Source organism: Erpetoichthys calabaricus, chromosome 1 (genome assembly GCF_900747795.2).
Source record: "Erpetoichthys calabaricus chromosome 1, fErpCal1.3, whole genome shotgun sequence".
Lineage (NCBI taxonomy): Eukaryota > Metazoa > Chordata > Cladistia > Polypteriformes > Polypteridae > Erpetoichthys > Erpetoichthys calabaricus.
Window position 1 is genome coordinate 25,467,644 of NC_041394.2, and position 23,128 is coordinate 25,490,771.

At 41.0% G+C, this 23,128-nt stretch overlaps 1 protein-coding gene across 1 annotated transcript in view; it reads right to left on the reverse strand.

Moving 5' to 3' along the window:
• Positions 1-23,128, reverse strand: part of esrrd (estrogen-related receptor delta) — a 91,576-nt gene that overhangs the window by 23,187 nt on the left and 45,261 nt on the right. Inside the window, exons 5-6 of the mRNA XM_028820426.2 lie at positions 19,516-19,680; positions 2,972-3,241 (exon numbers count right to left, since the gene is read on the reverse strand). Coding sequence (XP_028676259.2) covers positions 2,972-3,241; positions 19,516-19,680 — 435 coding nt within the window. The remainder of the gene's footprint in view (positions 1-2,971; positions 3,242-19,515; positions 19,681-23,128) is intronic.

The window sequence follows — 23,128 nt, forward strand, 5'->3', positions numbered from 1 at the left end:
TGAAGCACCCAGCACATGCAAATCACCTATTCTGTGTTGCATGCCACACAACAGAGTTCTAAACTGCCTCTAGAAGTTAAATCAGCACAATAACTGAGCATCAGGAGCTTCATGGAATGGGTTTTCTTGGCCAAGCAGCTGCACACAAGCTTAAAATCACCATGTCCAATGCCAAGTTACCACCATTGGACTCTGGAGCAGTGGTAACATGTTCTCTGGAGTGAGGAATCACACTTCACCATCTGGCAGTCTAATGGTCCAATATGGGTTTGGCAGATTCCAGGAGAATGTTACATTGTGGGCTGCCTAGTGCCTACTCTAAAGTTTGATAGAGGAGGGCTAATGGTCTGGGGATGAATTTCAGGGTTTGGGCTTTGTCCCTTGGTTGGACTGAAGGGTACTGTTAATGCTACACAATACCAAAACATTTTAGACAATTGTGTGCTTCCAGCTTGGTGACAACAATTTGAGATAGGCCTTTTTCTGTTCCAGTATGACTGTGCCCAAGTGCATCAAGACATGGAGGAAGTCGAGTGGCCTGCATAGAATCTTGACGTCAAACCTACTGAACATCTTTGGGATGAATTGGAATGCCAATTATGAGCCCAGGTCTTCTCACCCAACATCAGTACCTGACCTCACAAATGCTTCTCTGGCTGAATGGGCACAAATTCTCCCAGACGCTCTCCAGAATCTTATGGAAATTCTTCCCAGAAGACTTGAGGATGTTATATCCACAAAGACTAACTCCATACTGATGGCCATAGTTTAGGAATGGGATGTGCAACCAGAAGTGGTGCTGGTCAGGTTTACACAAACTTTTGGCCACACACATTCACATTCATAACTATAGAACAGGTTAACTTTTGAAATAAATAAATAAAAACTTTATGAAATTATGAAATATTAGGCACTGAAGAAGATTTATCATTTGTGTATAAGACAGCTCAAAATTGTATCCTTCCATCTCTTTTCAAACCAACCAATGAAGACAGGAATGGGTACAAGCCAAGAACCACACCTTGGAGCCCAACAACCCCTCAAGTAACCCACCCCCCCCCCTCAATCCCCCCCCCCCCCCACCCCCACCCCCCCCCCCCCCCCAACTCCCCAAAACACACACACACACTAGGGACAGTTTACAGACATCAGTTAACATAAAACATCAGAGAGATGCAGAAAGATAAGATGTGACAAGATGTAGTAAGAGAAGAGAAGAGAGGGCAAGATAAGACAGGGTAAGACAAGATAAGACAAGGAAAGGGAGGTAAAGGAAGGATAAGATAAAATAAGCTAAAATAAGATAAGGCAAGACAAGTCAAAGAAAGGAAAGACAAGCAAAGATAAGAAAAGATGAGATAAGACAAGAGAAGAGAAGAGAAGATAGGGAAAGACAAGATAAGACAAGGAAAGGAAGGTAAAGATAAGATAGTAAGATAAGTTAAGCCAAGACAAACTAAGAGAAGAGAAGCGAAGAGAAGACAATGAAAGGAAGGTAAAGATAAGATAAGACAAGCCAAGACAAAGAAAAGATAAATAAGACAGGGCAAGCCAAGACAAGGCAAGGAAAGCCAAGATAAGAACACATGAGATAAGATAAGATAAGGAAAGATAAGATAAGCCAAGACAAGTCAAAATAAGAGAAGATATGACAAGATAAGACAGGGTAACACAAGATAAGGCAGCAAAAGGAAGGTAAAGGAAAGATAAGACAAGACAAGACAAGACAAGACAAGATAAGATAAGATAAGATAAGATAAGATAAGATAAGACGATGCAAGTCAAGATAAGATAAAGAGAAGATAAGATGAGATAAGGTTTCTTTATTATCATTGTATAATAAGATTCCAGAATGCTACCTAAAACGATGCTCAAAACTACACTTTTAAAAACCACATATCTAATATTCTCACACAGACAGTTCACACATTACACAATTGTTAGCATATATGTTTTTCTAAAAATATTTAACAAATAAATAAATAATAGTGATGAATATCTGCGGTGGGCTGGCGTCCTGTCCAGGATTTGTTCCTGCCTTGCGCCCTGTGTTGGCTGGGATTGGCTCCAGCAGACACCCATAACCCTGTGTTAGGATATAGTAGGTTGGAAAATGACTGACTGACTAATGATGAATATGAAATTTCACAGTTATTTCATAAGTTGTGTGATTTTATTACAGAATTCAGTGTAGTAATCGCTGTGGGGTAGAAACTGTTCCTCAGTTTTGTGGTCTGCACTCTCATTGACCTACTGTATATCTCTTTCCTGAGGGGAGAAGTTCAAACAGTCTGTGTGCTCGGTGATACAAGTCCTTTATGATGCTGGATGTCTTTCACAGACATCGAGAGGTGAAGATGTCTTCCAAGGTAGGCAAAGTTGTGCTGGTAATTTTCTCTGCTGTTTTAATGATTCGCTGCAGAGCCTTTTTGTCAGCTGCTGAGCTGTTGCCGTACCACACGAGTATCCCATGAGGCAGGACACTCTCAGTGGGACAACGAATGAAAGACACCAAAGCTTTGGTGACAGATCAAACTTCCTGGGATTTCTCAGGAAGTAAAGTCAGTGCTGTGTTTCTTTCACCAGTGACTTTGTGTTTATTGACAATATGAGATATTCTGAGATGTAGGTACCAAGAACCTTAACTAGAGACTCTGTCCATTCTGTCACTGTTAATATACAGTAGCTAGTGGTCATCCTGCATCTCCCTGAAATCAATGATCAGTTCTTTATTTGTGAGGAAAAGCCATGCAGTCTTGGGGAGAACATAAAAACTCCACACAAACAAAGACTGTTCAAAGTATGTATAATCAATTTCATGAACAGCCCTGCTTTTTTCTATGTGGATCTTTGTCCTTCAGTTCGTTCTAGATGATGTTCCAAGCTAGATTTGGAAAATGGAGCGATTGATGGAACATTTTTGATGTCCTACATTCACTAAAATAAAAGATCAAAATTAAGTCCCACTCACCTGCATTGGCCAGAGCCATGGCTTTGAGTGTCACAAGTTCCTCCGGAGAGAGACCCATCTTTTGGTATTTGGTAACAAGCTGGTGAAGAGCTGTGTGAAGATCTAGAAGGCCTGTGTTCCTGCACTGCATCCGATCCAAGATACAATTCTCAGCAAAATACAGTTCTTCTGAGAAGCTCAACGAACGCGACACCACACTGATCACCAGAGTCTCCATCCATCCACTCTGAAGCAGTGACATCTGATCTGCAATGGAGAGGCTGGAGAAGCCTGCACATAGACAATAAAGGAAACATTTCAGGTTTAGATACTTGCTGCTTCATTCCAAAGCTTTAGGTTTTTCATTGAAAGTAATCTTATAATAAGAATGTCTTTTTTTCTTTGAATCAAAGTAAATAATTAGACTTTTGGACTAACAATTCCTGCTTTCAGTCTTAATGGACTACATAGAAACACCTCAGTCACCTCGGTCATGTGTTGAGTGAAGGAAATGAAGTCATTTCAAGTTGATTGCCTCTCCGTCAAGCAATACATTTCTCCTTTGACTAAGTCATTTAGCGTTGTTCTTCCCAAGGTGCCAGTCTTTCGTAACCTGTTCTACTCAACCTCATATTCGAAAAATGGGATTGCTGCCACTCATAACTGGCAAGTCTTTTAAAATGACCTCTGACACTCGCCAAGGCTACTTCCCTAATGGTATATATTGTTCTTCTATGTCACTTCTCTTCACTTGTTTCAAGTAATTCAAAAGTGTTGGACTAGACCAGCGGTTCTCAAGTAACAGAAAAGGGGGCGCGAATGTTCCCGTATGTGGTGTAATTTCACCATTCCCAGGGAAATTTTAAACTTGTAGCGGTGTATCTGCAGCAAAAAATATAGGAATAAATTTTATTAGGGTTTCAAAAAAACAGGGGGGGCGCAATTAAAACTGTTATGAAAACTCAGGTCGCAAATACTTAAAGGTTGAGAAACGCTGGACTAGACTGAGAAGACCCTCCATGGTTTTGTTTGGCACTATATTCTGTTCAAAACTATATTCCTAACAAGCATTATTCATTCAGCTTCTGCCAGCTGACACAATTTCTCAGTTCTTGCTTCCATATTGTGGAATGAGTTTGTGGTATAGTGGGAACGTGGCTCAGAAAAAAGTGGCCATTTAAAATAAATTATTAGAGGCGCTCGTGTTAGGGGGTACAGCAGGTGTGAGCCATCTGTTGAGAAGATGGCTCGTCTCCGGGTTGGTGCGAGGTGGTCAGCCATCTGTGCTTTGCCTTACTGGTACATGCAGACATTCTGATTGTCTCATTATCAGCACGGGGTGGCAATCAAGCGATTGCACCTGCAACTGTTCTGCAGCATATAAAAGGGGGCCATGGGATAAGAAAAGAACAAAAAGAAGGCTGGAGGTTAAAGAAAGAAGAGGGCAGGAAGACATGAGGGAGAGAGTGCCGATGCAGGAATGAGCGAGCTGAAGAAAGGAGGCTTGAGAGAGAGAAGGCAGGCAGCTGGGAGGAGAGTCCCTGGACATGAGTGTTAGGCCGACACTCAGGGTAGATGAAATGGGTCACACGTGTACAAGGAGCAGGAGTGACTTCTGTGAATGACTCGCCGCAGAAGACCATAGCCTTTGGGGAGCCAAGCCTAGGTCTGAAGAGGGAGACTTACTGTAGCCATGGAGTGGCAGGGACCTGGACCCATGGAAGGACGGCTGTGTCTGTCAGTAGGGCGACTCCTCTGCTGTGAGGCCCATATGGGATAAACAGAGGAGACGTCACTTTTAAGAAAGATGCACTGGGCTTTTCCTGCCAGATGGTTTTTAACCTCATTTTAAATGGATTTATTTATTTGAATTTTAACCTTCACAGCTCACTTTTAATTATTATTTATTTATTTACTGAACTTAGCACTGCACTTTTGGGACACTTTTGTTTGGACTAGCTTTAATAATTCACCTTCTGCTTGCTTTGTGTGGTGTCCTCATTTTCTTGGCTCATCCCTTGGAAATGTTATCGGCGGTGGTGGGTTAAGGAGGCTCACGGTGGGACCCGGTAGCGTGGGGCCAACGCACACCTTCACAGAGTTCCCAATGACCCACCCAGTCTACTCCTGTTCATGTGTCACTCTTCACAAAGCATTTCAGGACTGCTTTGACATTCTGTCACCTACTCTCCACCTTGACAGCCTCAGCGATAATACGAATGGATTAATTTATTCCAATTATTAGAATTATGGGTCCGTTGTGCTCTTAGGAGCTTCCAATCTATGACATTGCAATGGATTGTGCAAATTGTGCAAAGTACAAGGGCCTACAAGCTTGGGGGGGCCACTTGGGTGTATAGATTTAAAAAAAAATTTTAATAACTTAACTGAAACAATGGTGGGCGGCACGGTGGCGCAGTGGGTAGCGCTGCTGCCTCGCAGTTGGGTGATCTGGGGACCTGGGTTCGCTTCCCGGGTCCTCCCTGCATGGAGTTTGCATGTTCTCCCCGTGTCTGCGTGGGTTTCCTCCGGGCGCTCCGGTTTCCTCCCACAGTCCAAAGACATGCAGGTTAGGTGGATTGGCAATTCTAAATTGGCCCTAGTGTGTGCTTGGTGTGTGGGTGTGTTTGTGTGTGTCCTGCGGTGGGTTGGCACCCTGCCCAAGATTGGTTCCCTGCCTTGTGCCCTGTGTTGGCTGGGATTGGCTCCAGCAGACCCCCGTGACCCTGTGTTCGGATTCAGCGGGTTGGAAAATGGATGGATGGATGGATGAAACAATGGTTTTGCAATCTCGATACAGTGGCTTCAATGTCATCAGCAAACATCATAGTCCACATGGACTCCTGTCTAATGTTGTTTGTCAACCTGTCCATCACCATTGCAAATAAGAAAGAGATCAGAGCCGATCCCTGATGTAATCCCACCTCCACCTTGAATGCATCCGTCACTCCTACCACAGACCTCACCACTGTCACACTTCCCTCGTACATATCCTGTACAACTCTTACATACTTCTCTGCCACTCCCGACTTCCTCATACAATACCACAGCTCCTCTCAAAGCACCCTGTCATACGCTTTCTCCAGGTCCACAAAGACGCAATGTAACTCCTTTGGCCTTCGCTAAACTTCTCCAACAACATCCTCAGAAGCACAGACTTGATATGATATGATTATCAGATATGATTATCTTATAAAGAGATTAAACTGAGTGGACATCATGGGATATTTTTGGGTACATGATTTTATGGTATTTGTTTACTGTGTATGTCGGGAGAGGGGTAGGCGGTTTCAGAATCGGCTTAGGTCCAGGGAGTTTGTGGGATTGCATATAAGTCATTAATTACATTTTTTCTCTGCACCTTTTCTTTGGGTCATTTCTGTAAAATACACTTTTATTCGTGGATGTAATTTTTTGCGCCATGGGAAGGGGTCTGAAGACAGTTTGGGATTGACATGCAATCCGTAGTTCATTTATCACTATAAACTTGGTGAAGCGTAGCAGTTACAATCGCTACAAGGTGTGTGGTCTTTCCTAATCAGTCCAATCAAATGAACTGACCGCTTCAAATAACGGCATACAAACCTCTCAACATATGGGATGCACCTCAGCTAAATTTCAAGTATCGCAACCTAAATACTTTTGTCAATGTGACATTTTTTTTTTAATTTTTTATAAATTTCTCAAAATGTCTAAAACATTTTTTGTCACTTTGTCATTCTGGGATACTGAATGTTGCTTGATGAGGGAAGAAATGAACTTAAATGATTTTAGAACAAGGCTGCCACATAGGAAAATGTGCAAAAAGGGGCGCTGTATCTCAATCAGTCCTCAGATAGCTGTGTGTACGTTTTGCAGTGTTTGCCTTCTAGTTTTAGGATTATTATGTGCCTTCTTACAAAACACAGCTAATGTGTTGTATGTTCATCAATGTTTGGATAATTCAAAGGCGCACATTTAAAAAAGAACCCCAGTGTTATGAGGCTCTAAGATTTATTTTATTTCACTTCTCAGTGTTAGTTGTACGGTCGACCCTTGATATACGACCGGCCTGACATGCGAACAACTTGGTTTACGACCAAAATTTTTGTTTTGAATTACGACCAACATCTTGCGTTACGACCCGAATGCGGTCACGTGTATCCACTTGTGCGATTATAAACAAACAGCCGAGAGCGTTTGTAAGTGTCAGTCGGAGCCCAGATACATGTGTTTGTAGATGTAATTTCAGTCAGTGCAGTGATTTATATAATTTATTTCAATAATTGCTAAGGAAGGAAGAGAAGGTAACGAAGGTAAAGAAAGTGATCACAATTGAAACGAAGAAGGAAATTGTGTGGAAATATCAGAGTGGCATTCGTGTGACTGATGTCGCTAATATGTACAGCATGTCGAAATCCACCATCTTGACAATTTTACAAAGAAAAGATTTGTATAAGGAAGCTCCTTCCAAATGATAACCACCTTCCATTTCATTCTTCTCCTCCTTCCTTCCTGCAAGCCAAAGATGTCAACTTAAATGGTGAGTACAGTATAAAATTGTTGTTTCTGGTAGGCTAGGCACTTTTTATAACTTTTTGGTTAGTACATTAGAAAAATTATTGGTGTTTTTGGTAAATTATGCACATTATACAACCCTTTTTTATTAAAAAAAGTTAAGTAAGTGTTGCTGTGCGAGGTTCGGAACACATTAAGGGCATTTCCATTACTTCTTATGGGAAAAATAGTCTTGACTTACAACCAACTTGAGTTACAACCAGCCCTCGCGAATGAATTGAGTTCATAAGTCAAGGGTCCACTGTATTTAAATTTGAAATGAATTTGCAAGGAAATTCAAAAAAGGAAAGAAAAATATGTAAGATTATTCAGATAGAGAACAGAGTATTTAATGTTTTCATGTGGCCATATTTTGGGTGTTGAATTAAACCAAAAGAGCAAATGTAGAAAATGAACAAGAATGCTCCGTGCAGTCTAAATCTCTTTTCTATGGATTCAACAAGGAAGCTGGAGATTATTCCATTACGTCCAAGAACAGCTGCTGAATCATTTTTCTGGCATTTTAAGGTTATGTTAATTTCAGGTAAACCTCAGCTAAATTCCTAAGCAAGCCCCTGGGGTATCAGTGTGGGAGGGAATTTGTTGAAGAGAAAAAGGAGTTTAATTAATAGTTTGCAATCAGCCTGATCCATCAAAGTGGATCAATGAGCTCCCCTGAAGCTGTGACAGGCTGTGTTACAGGACAGGCCACCGGTGGCAAGTCTGAGTGTCAGCGTACCTGCAGGTTCACAGCCTGACCTCCCACTGACTGAATGTGAGGGCTGATTCTGAGCTGGTATGCTGCATGTGCACATTTTATTACTCAGGCATTATTGTGTTTCTAACAAGCAAAAAACACTTTAGTACTCTAGACAAACTGTCAAACTTTTCATGATTTTGGTGAAACATAAAATGTATATATTATAAAAGGTACTATAGGTACTATACTGTATATATCTGTATATACAGTATGTACTCATATATGAATATATATTTTGACAGGTACTCTATAACATGCCTATGATCAGCTTCTCACAAATGAGAGGGTGCAGAGGATATTTGTTGACTGGCAGACCAACCACACGCGTTACCTGGTAGGTGACCACCCAAATATCAGATTGTGATCAAACCTCTGAATACCATACTCTGAGCTACACCCTGTCAAGTAAGCAAACCAGCCACCATGGGGCAACATCTGAGGCTTTGCCTTGGGTGCTGACATCTGAGGTGTGATCCTCGTAAGGGGAAGCAAAGGTGTGTAAAACCTGATGAGCCCCAATTAGGGTGAAACACGTGACGTGTACTCTTTGTATTTTTTCTCAGGTACTCTATAACATACAGTGGGGCAAAAAAGTATTTAGTCAGCCACCAATTGTTCAAGTTCTCCCACTTAAAAAGATGAGAGAGGCCTGTAATTTTCATCATAGGTATACCTCAACTATGAGAGACAAAATGAGAAAAAAAATCCAGAAAATCACATTGTCTGATTTTTAAAGAATTTATTTGCAAATTATGGTGGAAAATAAGTATTTGGTCACCTACAAACAAGCAAGATTTCTGGCTCTCACAGGCCTGTGACTTCTTCTGTAAGAGGCTCCTCTGTCCTCCACTCGTTACCTGTATTAATGGCACCTTTTTGAACTCGTTATCAATATAATAGACACCTGTCCACAACCTCAAACAGTCACACTCCAAACTCCACTATGGCCAAGACCAAAGAGCTGTCAAAGGACACCAGAAACAAAACTGTAGACCTGCACCAGGCTGGGAAGACTGAATCTGCAATAGGTAAGCAGCTTGGTGTGAAGAAATCAACTGTGGGAGCAATTATTAGAAAATGGAAGACATACAAGACCACTGATAATCTCCCTCGATCTGGGGCTCCACGCAAGATCTCACCCCGTGGGTTCAAAATGATCACAAGAACGGTGAGCAAAAATCCCAGAACCACACGGGAGGACCTAGTGAATGACCTGCAGAGAGCTGGGACCAAAGTAACAAAGGCTACCATCAGTAACACACTACGCCGCCAGGGACTCAAATCCTGCAGTGGCAGACGTGTCCTCCTGCTTAAGCCAGTACATGTGCAGGCCCGTCTGAAGTTTGCTAGAGAGCATTTGGATGATCCAGAAGAGGATTGGGAGAATGTCATATGGTCAGATGAAAAAAACTCTACTCGGTGTGTTTGGAGGAGAAAGAATGCTGAGTTGCCTCCAAAGAACACCATACCTGCTGTAAAGCATGGGGGTGGAAACATCATGCTTTCGGGCTGTTTTTCTGCAAAGGGAGCAGGACGACTGATCCGTGTAAAGGAAAGAATGAATGGGGCCATGTATCGTCAGATTTTGAGTGAAAACCTCCTTCCATCAGCAAGGGCATTGAAGATTAAACGTGGCTGGGCCTTTCAGCATGATAATGATCCCAAACACACCGCCCGGGTAACGAAGGAGTGCCTTCGTAAGAAGCATTTCAAGGTCCCGGAGTGGCCTAGCCAGTCTCCAGATCTCAACCCCATAGAAAATCTTTGGAGGGAGTTGAAAGTCCGTGTTGCCCAGCGACAGCCCCAAAACATCACTGCTCTAGAGGAGATCTGCATGGAGGAATAGGCCAACATACCAGCAACGGTGTGTGAAAACCTTGTGAAGACTTACAGAAGACGTTTGACCTCTGTCATTGCCAACAAAGTGTATATAACAAAGTATTACGATGAACTTTTGTTATTGACCAAATACTGTACTTTTTTCCACCATAATTTGCAAATAAATTCTTCAAAAATCAGACAATGTGATTTTCTGGATTTTTTTTTTCTCATTTTGTCTCTCATAGTTGAGGTATACCTATGATGAAAATTACAGGCCTCTCTCATCTTTTTAAGTGGGAGAACTTGCACAATTGGTGGCTGACTAAATACTTTTTTGCCCCACCGTATATACAGTATCTATACATATATATACACACACATATCCATATTACTAACCGAGAATGCTAAACCGGATGATGGACGCAGGCACATCCGGCCATGGGCCGTAGCTGCAAAAAGACGTACTGCGCAGGCGCAAAAAGAGTCCGCGAGGGTCGGCTGAGGAGCCGAGAAAGGCGGATAGAAGAGGGCGAGAGAGGCGGATGAGGGGCCGCGAGAGGCGGACAAGACCACAGAAAAAAGGAGTGAGCACAGGAAAAATTGAGAAATGAGGCGCAAAGAGCACCGAAAAAAGGAAACGGCACATAAAAAAGTATTCAAACGCAAGCAAAGCACGAAACACATTGCACACGAAACTAGACCCAAAAAAAAACATAAAAAAGTATTCAAACGCAAGCAAAGCACGAAACACATTGCACACGAAACTAGACCCAAAAAAAAAAAAAAAAAAAAAAAAAAAGAGGCTCGCGCACAACAGCAAGGCACCCCCCCCCTACAGGCACCGGACGGGACACACACCAAGAGGGGGATTCAACAAGCCCATGGAACACAAAAAAAAGAACACAAAACCACCCCACAGACCCTACAAGCAAGGGACGGGACACACACAAAGAGGGGGATTCAACAAGACACAGGAACACAAAAAGAAAGAAGACGCTCGCGCGACAACAATCCTCACCCCCCCCCCCCCACACACACACATCCATAAGAAGTGACACCCAAACCCACATATTCTAAAGTGAACATCAACACCTTCACACTAGACAGCATAGGTGTCAGCATTGGTGGATCTCCTTACAATAAAGCACTATTAACCGTTCAACTGCAGAAAAGGAAACATATTAACAGTGACTGCGATCCTCCTTATTACTTATCCATATTTCGCATGCTGAGAAAGAAACAAGTCATGAATACACGGTCACGGGTACAAAACGAAAAGGAAAGGATAACAGGAACAAACACACGAACACGAAAGAAACAACAAAATAGACGGCTATGCAGCATAGGTGGATCTTATTACAATAAGGCACTATTAACCGTTCAACCGCAGAAAAGGCTCCATATTAACAGTGAGTGCAATTCTCCTTATTACTTATCCATATTTCTAAAAGAAAAAATGTCTCGTCTCCAAAAACGCAAAGCTCAACTAAAGCTTCTAACTAACGATGTACCTAAAAGTAAAAACTTTATGAACTGCATTAGATCCTACAATGGTTCATTTGCTTTTGCGTATACCGGAGTAAATATCAGGCCACCAAAAGGCAATGGCCCATACTACTTTCGCATATGTGCACAAATACTGCATCGCATTGGAACAGTGCACCCTGAAACAAATCAACAACGCAAATATGCACAAATCTACATCCTAGATCCACATGACGCAAACTATCAATCAAAGTGCTGCATCGCAACAGGCACGGATTCAAAACGAAACACCTCCCATCTCAGAAAAAATGTCTCGGATCAAAAAACGCAAAGCTCAAGTAACCCCGTTACAGAGACTTGCCCAAATGAACAGACACATTGAACGTAGACGCATACAGCGCGCGTCTCAAACTGCTGCATCGAAACAAGCACGATTTCAAAAGAAAGAGCTCGCGTCTCAGACATACAAAAAAGGGAGCAAAGCAACGCGCATATGACCGGCCAGAAAACAAGCAAGCAAGACTCCAAAAGCAGAAAACTCAACTGACCGACATACAAAAACGGACAAGGCACGATACAAACAATGCACGACATAGAGTGAAACGGACTTTGCGCAAAGCGGAGGCGAATCAATTAAAAATCAAAAATAGCGCGTCACAAATAATGGACATGCAACAACGCGGCACTCAAACACCACAAGCAAAACATGTTAACGGCAGCGAAGGCTACAACGGGCTTCTCACACAGCACAGGCAAATCGATTACAGCTCCAAAACAACACGTCCCAAATACTACACATGCAACAACGCGCCTCTCAAACGGCACAAGAAAAACATACACCAGGAAAATTCATTCGGATTAATGAATGTCATTTGCAATCATTGTCATTCAGTTCACTTCCCTGAAGAAACAACTGGCAATACAAGTTATACATTTACACGTTGTTGTCAAAAGGTTCAAATTAGACTGCCTTCTTTACATTCATATACTGAATATCTACAGAGGCTTATAACTGACGATGTACCTGAAAGTGAAATCTTTATCAACTACATTAGATCCTACAAATCGGAATCCACTATGAACATTAACGGTGGCACTGCACGTGACATCCGTCTTGAAAAAATGTTGTTTATTGATGATGTTCAATGGCATGAAGTCACTTACTCAACACCATTCATAAACTTCTACAAACGTTTATGAATAATAATATTCGATTTGAAGGAAAGGTACTTTTATGAGGAGGAGATTTAAGACAGTGATTAGCTATTCTTCCAGATGCCATGCACTCAGCTATTGTTCAGTGCACCTTAAAATACGCAGACAATTGGCATTACTTTCAAAACATACAGTTAGTAAAAAAGATACGATGTCCAGAACCAGATCATAACAATTGCTTATTACAACTGAGAGATGGTACACTCACCAATACAGATGGACTTCAGGCACATATTATTACAATTCCTCAAGCCTTTATCTGCGACAACTTAGTTACAGAGACATTTCGAACAGCAATCTCATTAGACCAAATGCCCCTTTTAACACAACGCACTATATTATGTCCAAAAAATATTAATATGGAAAACATTAATACCCAAGTCATTCCATTACTTCCTGGAGAGACACAACTCTTTCTAAGCTCTGACAAACTTGACTCTGATCACAACAATAACCATCTTAAATGACCTTACAAGTTCTGAGCTGGAATTACCTTTTACACTTAAACGGCGTGTACAAAGAAATTTTCAAATAAACCTTTACACTGTGCCACACACTTTATTGTTTGCTTTCTATTTGCATCATCTACACCGTCACACTATTCTATATCTCATTCATACATCACGCTCTTTGTCATTCCCAACACCAGGGGTTGGCGAGCGAAGCGAGCAGGGGGCGGAGCCCCCTAGTACTTATATATATACTAGCAGGAGTACCCGGCGTTGCCCGGGAATCTATAACTGGTGAATTTCCCAAATGAAAGAAACAGAACATAGAAATAGAACAAACAGTTTTCTGATTCACATTTTATTGTAAGTTCGTCCACTTTGGATTGTGTCTGCTGTGGCGTTTGAGATGCCTTTGAAATAGACTTTTCTCTGGCATCTGAAGTGGACCGTGGAATTGTACGTCTTTTTTTCAGTGGCATGGGTATATTCGCGTAAAGTAGGAGAATTATAATGTGTTACATGGTATTACGTACAGAATACGCTCCTCAGTGAGATGAATTTACTTTATTTACACTACTTCGGAAAGCGAACAAATCATAGACATACAGTATATAGATAGATGCTGCATTCACTGTGTTGCCCAGTCGACACGATACGTCAGCACATCTGCCCTATTGCAAGTGGTAAAAGTGCCATTTAAACTGATACACGTAGACGTGGAAACAGGGTTTTCTGATGAAAAAACAATAATGTTTAAAACAGTATCGTTTACATACAACAGATTTTGGCGAATCGTTTAAATGTAATGATGTATATCCATTTATACACTAATAAAGGCAATTATTAAATACTACTACTACTACTACTACTACTACTAATAATAATAATGATTATTATTATATAATTCCTCCCATATTAGTAACATTTCTCGGACTGTCTTCTTCCATCTCTGAAACATTTCTAGACTTTGTCCTGTTCTTATGCAACACAGTATTGAAGTATTGTTTAATGCCCGAGTCACCTCACGTATAGATTACTGTAATGGTATTCTATCTGGCATCCCACAAAAACTTATCCATCGCTTACAACTTCTTCAAAATTTTGCTGCCAGGATAATATCCTGCTGTTCTAAATCCACTGAACATATTACACCGATTCTCTCTCAGCTTCACTGGCTCCCTGTTAACTACAGAATACTGTACTAAATACTGCTCTTAACATTTAAAGCTCTCCGCAACCTCACTGATCTCCTACAAACTGACACCCCTCTCGCTCACTCACATCCTCATCTGCAGCTCTACTTTCTGTACCACACTCTATCGAACCAACATCGACTTACTATACTCGGTCGTCCAGCGGCGTCACTGTAGCATTCGAACATTCTTAGCCAATCATGCAATACTGAGTCCGCATTTGCCACGTTATGTTCTAACTGCAGAGGCAGAGTCCCATTGCATGGTTGTAACTTGTATTGAGTCAAGGTATTGACTCGAACACCATACATAAGGATACTATCAAATTATATATAAGGATATATATACAGGGCCATGTTAACAGCATTATAGGCCCCCAGGCAAAGCAATGCACTGGGACCCCTACCTACACTATTACTCAGCAAGTCACAACATACATAGATTAGCATGGGGACCCTATGCTCGTGGGGCCCCCCGGGCTTTGTATATACAGTATATATGTTTTATATAAAATCCTATATCTGTCTGTCTGTATGTCTGTCCGCTTTTCACGAGAGAACTACTGAATGGATTTAGATCGAGTTTTTTTTCTATAATTTGCTTGAACATTCCAGTTGATTTTGTGACTTCTCTCATTGCGGTATGTATCAGAGTTCACTTGTGGTACTGATTTATTTGCATGAATCTGAAAGAGACGCAGGGGCCAAGGGGAGGGGGGCAGAGCCCTCCTCATTCATGAGCCAGCCTCGGGGCGTGCACCTTACATCCACTTAGCTAGTGAATGAGAAAGCTACTAAACTGATTTAGATCAGGTGTTTTTCTAGAATTTGACAGAACATTCCGGTTGATTTTGCGACTTCTCTCATTATGCTAGGAATCATAGTTCACTTGCAGAAGTGATATATTCGTGCTAATCCGAGACAGACGCTGCGGGCTGAGGGGAGGGTGAAGCGTGACATCAGGAGTGGGGAGTTGATCTACCTCTGTGTTCTGGAGTGTACCTTGCCTCCACTTAGCTAGCGATTCCTTTTTGTTTATTGATTTTTAAAGTTTGTCCTGTTTCACTACTACGTAAGCGGATCCGTGGGGAATGGCTAATATATTATATACACACACAATACCAGTCAATTGCTTTAGAACACCTCCGTTTTTCCAGTTTTACCTCAAACTTAATTAGCTGAAATGCAAAATGACCTAAAATGGTGAGAAGGAAAGCAGTAAACTGCCAGAGGTTTAAATTTAAATTTTAGGTTAGAAAAAGCTAAAAAAAGGAAGTTTCAGAATATTACAAATGGGCCTTCTGGAGGGAACTATTAACAGGTTACAATCTACAGATGTTCTGTGACAATTAAAGTAAATGAAGCCTTGCAAGTTGATGCAAACAATTTGCGTGGGTGTCCCACCCTCTGTTGATTACTTAAAAAGCCTGTGTGTGTGTCTTAAAGCAGAGTTGGCTCAGACTGTGCTACTGCACCCTCTGAAGTACTACTTGGACAATGTTACACTGTAGAAAGTTGTAAATTCCAGTGACAATGGCAAGGAAATGAGACAGAGCGTTATTATCCTTAAAAGTGTAGGCCTTTCATTTAAAGAAATTACAAATAAAATCAAAGTGTCAATGAGTACAGTGGTGTCCTACAAAGTTTAAAGGTAATTGGGAACTGGTAGTAACTCTGATAGGAAGAGATCTGGCAGAACCAAAGTCACTATCGGAAGACAAGTTCCTGTGGGGAAAAGTCTCACACACTTTTAAGGATGTTCTGCCTGACCCGGAAGCCCTTCAAGGGCATAATTGTGTTTCATTGAAAGTACACCCGGGTCTGGCATAAAGAAGCACATGACCTCATCCAGGGGAGTTGCAGTCATTGAGATGGAGGATAAGGCTTGCCTGGAGGAGCATAGAGGGGAATTAATATGGAAGTTGTGCTTGTAAGTACTTGTTTTAAAGAAAGGACCTGGGTGTAATAAATTAACTTATTCAAACCCTTGGCTGTGAATGTGTATTTGTAACTGGGGTCTAGGACTCTGGAGCACACCCCATATATTATATACATACAGTGTATCTACTATAAAAAAATATCTTGGAAGGTTGGAAGGAGATGAGATGTGATTTTCTCAGAGAGACACTTTTACGTCCCGCGAGATGAGACTTTGTGCCAAGAGATTTAACTACGCCCGGGGCCGGAAATAAAAGACAAAGAGTAGATGACAAAGTAGAACATCGTAAAGAATTCACAAATGTTGGCATGGTACACATACAGAGCAGGTTAGAGATAATGGAAGTACGAAAATTCGAAAGTCTCAAAAAAAGTATAGTAAAGATCACATTAGCGCAAACAAACGGAAATTATTACTTGGTGAAATAATGGAACAGCGAAATGAGATCGAATATATTGTTCGGATTTAAACTTTAAGTTGGAGACTTGTAGATTGTCTAATTCGTGTTGCCATCAGAGAAAAAAAAAAGTAGTGTTTCTTCCCAATGAAGAGGCGTATCCATGAGAATTGAAAGATTTGTTGTTTGGTGAAAGTGAAATCTCACAAGAGAAATCATATCTCATTTGTGTGAATGCTATTGTCAGATACATTTCTTGTGGAGAGAAAGAAACGATATTCACTCACAGGCAGTTATACGTTGCATTGTCACGATGTAAATCCAAACAGGGAATCAAAATTCAATGCGATATTTATGAAAAGGTAAAAGCGAAAAGAGATCGAATATATGGACACTCCCAACTTCCTCATGCAATACCACAGCTCCTCAAGAGGCACCCTGTCATATTCTTTCTCCTGGTCCACAAAGACATAATGCAACTCCTTCTGGCCTTCTCTAAACTTCACCATCAACATCCTCAGAGCAAACATCGCATCTGTGGTGCTCTTTCTTGGCATGAAACCATACTGCTTCTCACTAATCATCACCTCCCTTCTTAACCTAGCTTCCACTACTCTTTCCCATAATTTCATGCTGTGGCTCATCAATTTTATCCTCCTGTAGTTATTACAGTCCTGCACATCCCCCTTATTCTTAAATATCGGCACCAGTACACTTCTTCTCCACTCCTCAGGCATCCTCTCACTTTCCAAGATTCCATTAAACAATCTGGTTAAAAACTCCACTGCCATCTCTACTAAACACCTCCATGCTTCCACAGGTATGTCATCTGGACCAATAATAATGAATAATAATTTAAAATATATAATAATATTAATTAATAATAATAATAATATTAACCTATTAATTATTTTAATAATATTAATAATATTAATTTATGCACATTGACGAAGAAGAATAATTTTATAATTGCCACTCATACTCAAAAACTTCATAATAGTTGATCATATCAAAAAGGCTGTTCTTCTTTTTCTGAATGCTCAGTTTATGATGAACAAAAACGTTCCCATTCAGTTTATTGTACAGGGCTAATAATAAGCAATCAAATGACCAATTTGTGATGGGGTCCATACTTGAACTGGAATAACAAAAGTCTGCTGAGGGAGCGGGAGTGAGAGTCGGTGTCACTTTCAGGGGATCTGCCAGGTGGGTGTGTGTGTTGTTTGACCCTCATTTGTCTTTTAGTGTTTGAGTTGAATGTTTTTGATTGTCGAGTATTCGACGCACTCCATAACATCTCAATAATATTACTGAACTATTGTGATGATTACTGATGATCTACAAATTGTTCTTTGCTACAGCATTACTTCTGTTTCTCTCACTCTTACACTTAAATTCACAGTAAAAAAAATCTTACGGATTAATTAACTGAAAAGCAAGTCTTGATAAATAATTAAAAAAATGGTGCTGTGATGAGGCAGTCATAAGTGTCAGATGTGTTTTTTTTATTTATTTGACGTACAGTATGTAACATACAGGGTGAGGCAGAAAGGACGGACGTCTTTAAAATGGCTAGAACTCACCACTAGGTGGAGTGACAGATGTGTGGTAGGTGGCGTTAGGTTTGCGAAGTCTTAGCATTTTTTTATTTTCTTTTTAGTTGAAGCCATGGAGCCGTGGACAATAGAACACCACATTTTTGCGTACGACTGTTTTGTCAAGAACAACCAATCTATTACCGCAGTTCAGCGTGAGTTTCGTTGCCATTTCAATATCCACAGAAATAAAGCTGTTCCCGCTCGTAACACTATCCTACGTTGGGTTAAAGCACTTCGTACACGAGGTACACTAATGAACAAAAGACCGCTGGGGGCTACACAAACGGCACGTACCCCTGAAAATGTGGAAAGCGTATGACTAGCCCTGCTGCGCAGTCCAAGTCGATCTGCTCGGAAGCATTCTTCTGAACTTGGCTTCAGTAATCGTTCGGTAAGGCGAATTTTCCATTTAGACCTGCATTTCCATCCCTACAAATTGGCCTTTGTGCAACAGTTGAAGGCCGGGAATTACGCACAGCGACTGAACTTAGCACATGAAATGGAAGCAATTTTTGAGCAAAATGACAACCTCATTTCCAGGTTTGGTGACATCCATTGGCCTCCTCGGTCCCCTGACTTATCCATATGCGATTATTTCTTGTGGGGTCACCTCAAGGCACATGTATACAAGCATACATTGTACATTGGAGGAACTGAAGGAAGCCATTCACGTGGAAGTCACCCAAATCGACAGAGCAATGTTGAGAACAGTGGAGGCCAATTTCCATGAACGCCTTCAGAAATGATAACGGACACCACATGGGAGATGTTGTTTTCCACACGTGATTTTGTCAAATGCTATTTCAATATGAACTCAAATCTTTCAATAAATTTCTTTGTAAGAAAAAATTAACAATTTTGTGATTTTGTAAAAAACATCCATCCTTTCTGCCTCACCCTGTACATGTTATCACTCTTCCGGGTGAAACAGCTAGTATACAGTAAAGACTGACTGACACATTCCTCAATTAGGAGAATATACAGTAGAACAGCGCTCAGTGGTTTATTTCTCTTTAAGAAGTAATAAGCATTAGTTCACTCTTACCCTATTAAACTGTGATATGAACTGTAGTGGTGTGCCATTGGCTTATTTAATGAATGGTTAAGGCACCTTCTTTCTAAAAGAAGGCTTACCAATTACTGAAATGTCTTTTCGACGTAATAAACTTTTACCTGGAATTTGCTTTGCCCAGCTGATCACCATGAGTAGCTCCCGATTGAGAAGGTCACACAGGGTCATCAGGGTCTGGATGCTGCTGCTGTCTGCAGTGTTGGCATCAGGGGTGGCACACATTGGCCTGGGCTCTGTCACCAGCAGGTGGGAAATGACTTTATTGGCTGGGGGTAAAGGACAAGATTGAGTCATTAGTTGGGAGAGAATGCAGACGAGTTATAGTGAATAAAAGACTTGACTCAGTTAAAAGGATAGAAGTAAATCTAAACAATTAATGAATCATTAAAATTAAACTTTTTTACTTGTGGAGGGTGGAAACTCTACAGTTACCTAAAAATTCTTAAATTCACGTGAGAAAATTAGCTAGTTGTTTTTGTAATGGAACGGCATCCCAGAAGTGAATGTTCGGGAGACAAGTGATTGGGACTGAAAGAACTTGTGGGTCGGGCCTCAACTTCACCTGGGGAGTCGGAGTCGGGCAACACTCGCCCAAGAGGAGGAGAGAAAAGGACTGTGCAGTGTAATGCTGCACACTGATCAATAAATACTTGTTTTGTAGAGTTGTGTGTGGAGCTGAGAGCTGTAGGAGACATCATTGAGTCCCAAAACTCCAGACGCAACTCTGGGTTCAAAACAAGTGCTCCTTTAGATAGATAGATAGATAGATAGATAGATAGATAGATAGATAGATAGATAGATAGATAGATAGATAGATAGATAGATAGATAGATAGATAGATAGATAGATAGATAGATAGATAGATAGATACTTTATTAATCCCAGGGGGAAATTCACATATTCCAGCAGCAAAAATATTAAATTAAAGAGTAATAAAAAAAAAAATGCACATAAAAAAACAGACAATAACTTGAATAATGTTCAACGTTTACCCCCTCTGGTCGAATTGAAGAGTCGCATAGTTTGGGGGAGGAATGATCTTCTCAGTCTGTCAGTGGAGCAGTTTTTTACACTGCACAAACTGCTTATCTCCATCTCTCTTCCACTCCTCCCAGGCAAGTGTTGTCCATCTCCTCATCACTTTATTTCCCCTTTTACAATCTCTTGTATTAGGAATTTGTTAGTTTTCGCATACCCCTTGGGGTCGGAGCGCAGGGTCAGCCATTGTACTGCGAATGCAAGTTAAGGGCTTTGCTCAAGGGCCCATCAGAGTAGGATCTCCTTTAGCAGTAACAGGGATTTGAACTGGCAACCTTCTGGATACCAGTGCAGATCCTTAGCCTCAGTGCCACCACCACTTTTGTCTTTTGGCATTCCAGTTGGGCATGTGATTCCCATCCATTGCTGCTGTTACTCTTCCCTTCTGTACAATTAATTATGTTGGCCCCCCAGCTAGGTAAGGGCAGATAATCCTTCTCAGCTGGGACACTGTCTAAAAGTTAACAGGTAGATTCAGTTGTGCACTGACAACGTTAACCAAGCAGATTTGTTTTAACCACACAGAGAAGCCTTCACATGAGACCTGGGGACTCTGCAGTCTTCTTAACTGAAGTGAATGAAGGTTTTAAGAAAAGACGATTGTGCCAATTGACAGTATGCACCCTTGGAAGTTTACACATTTCATAGTTACACAACATTGAACCACAGTGGACTGAATTTGAAGTTTTGACACTGATGAACAGAAAAAAAAACACTCAAAAGTGAAAACAGGGCTCTGCAAAGTGGTCTAAATGAATTACAAATATGAAGCACAGCATAATCGATATCATTAGTGTCCACATCCCTTAACATGACTGCCCTAAATGATCACCGGTGCAGCCCGTTTGTTAGTATTAGTAGTCACAGATTTAATTCAACGAAGATCATCTGTCCAGAGTTTCCATTGAACGTATGGCAAATGCACCTGAATGTGGGCGGTTCAGCTTGTGGTGAATCAGTATGGTGGTCTAACCCACACAATGAAGTCAACAGAACACTCGAGCAGCCCCATCAGAAGCAGAAGTCAGGGGATGGAGACAAGAGAATACCCAGGTCACTGGATATCCTTTGGAGTTAGTTCAACGAGTCATTAAGAAATGGAAAGAATATGGCAGAATCGCAGAGCAGGCCATCCACAAAAACTGAATGTTTCTGCAAGAAGAACATGAGTGAGAGGGACCACCAAGAGACATCTGAGAACTCCGAAGGAGTTGCAAGCCACAGTGACTGGTGAGACTCGCAGATAACAACTGTGACTTCACCAAGGTTCAAGGTTGGTTTATTTAGTCATGCTTACACAAGAAAACGTGAAATTTGCCTTCTCAGTTGCATCCAATAACAAGACAGAAAGAAATGAAGCAAAACAAATAGAGACAAGAGAGGTTAAGGTAAGGCAGTTTGATAAATGCATATTTACACAAAAATGATTACAGGACACATATCAAACATTAATCATTTTCTCCGATATTCTTCTTTAAAAAGTCGTATGGCACTAGGAAGAAAGAAATTTCTAGAGCGATTTGTGTGGGTTTTCAAAGCGACTCTCCTTCCTGATTTACTGAAGTTAAGTTCTACATGTAATGGATGTCAGTCGTCAATTGAGATGATTTCTAGTTTCTTTAGCAGTGTCCTCTGACACACACTTGCCAGATCTTCTCCATCAGCCCCAATAACTTTAGCTGCATGCTTAGTAATCTTCTGGAGCCTTTCTAAAATTTGGTTTGTTAGACCACTAAACCAAGTAATGAAATCGAAAGTGATAACAGACTGAATGAGACTGCAATAAAAGTAGTGATGGGAGGTCCGTCTCTTTTGGCTCGGCTCCCTTAGAAGAGCCGGCTCTTCTGGCTCCCAAATGGCTCTTCATTTAGTATCACTCTGAGCATTCTATTTTAACCTTATTTAGCAATTATGAATGTTTTGTGTGTTGGTAAGCAAATTTTGATTCAGTGTTTTGATAAAACTCTTATTTTTATGCATTTTTCTTCCGTTACAAAAAATAAATACAGTTACTGTTGTTTAACATTTTAATCAAACCTTTGAATGAACATCTGAACACAGCAACCAAAGCAAACAAATCAAATAAATAAAGGCCAAAGTCTTAACATTATGACACTTTTGATAAAAGTCTTTAGCACAGGTTAGCATTCAGAAATACCAGATGCCTCTGCTTGGATGGGCCGACGCGCATGCATTTAAATCCGGCACCTCTTCTCTCTGTCGCAACTGTGCGCCTGGCCTGCATCACTACTCGTTTTCGGAGCGTCTTCCCCCCTTCCTTCGTATACATAATAGTATGATCCTAGTCTGTGTTTGCGTGTGATTGGCTGGATGATGTGTCAATCTAAATTTTAAGTCCCGCCCCTGCCTGCATAGATTCTCTGCCGAGCTGACAACTGAATATTCTCGTTCGCTGCAAGGAATCGGCACTTAGAGCCAGCTCGTTCGCGAGCGGCACATCACTAGATAAAAGGACAGCATAAGGTCATTGTCTGCTTTAAATAGTTTGAGTTTACGGAGAAGAAATAAACGCTGATTGCACTTAGAGAATATCTTTCTGTATTTGAATTCCAGTTAAGATTTTTATCGAAGTTAGTTCCTAAGTATTTATATTTATTTGCTATTTCTACCTCCTCCCCCAAAATAACAATGGGTGAACATACAGGTTTCTGTCTC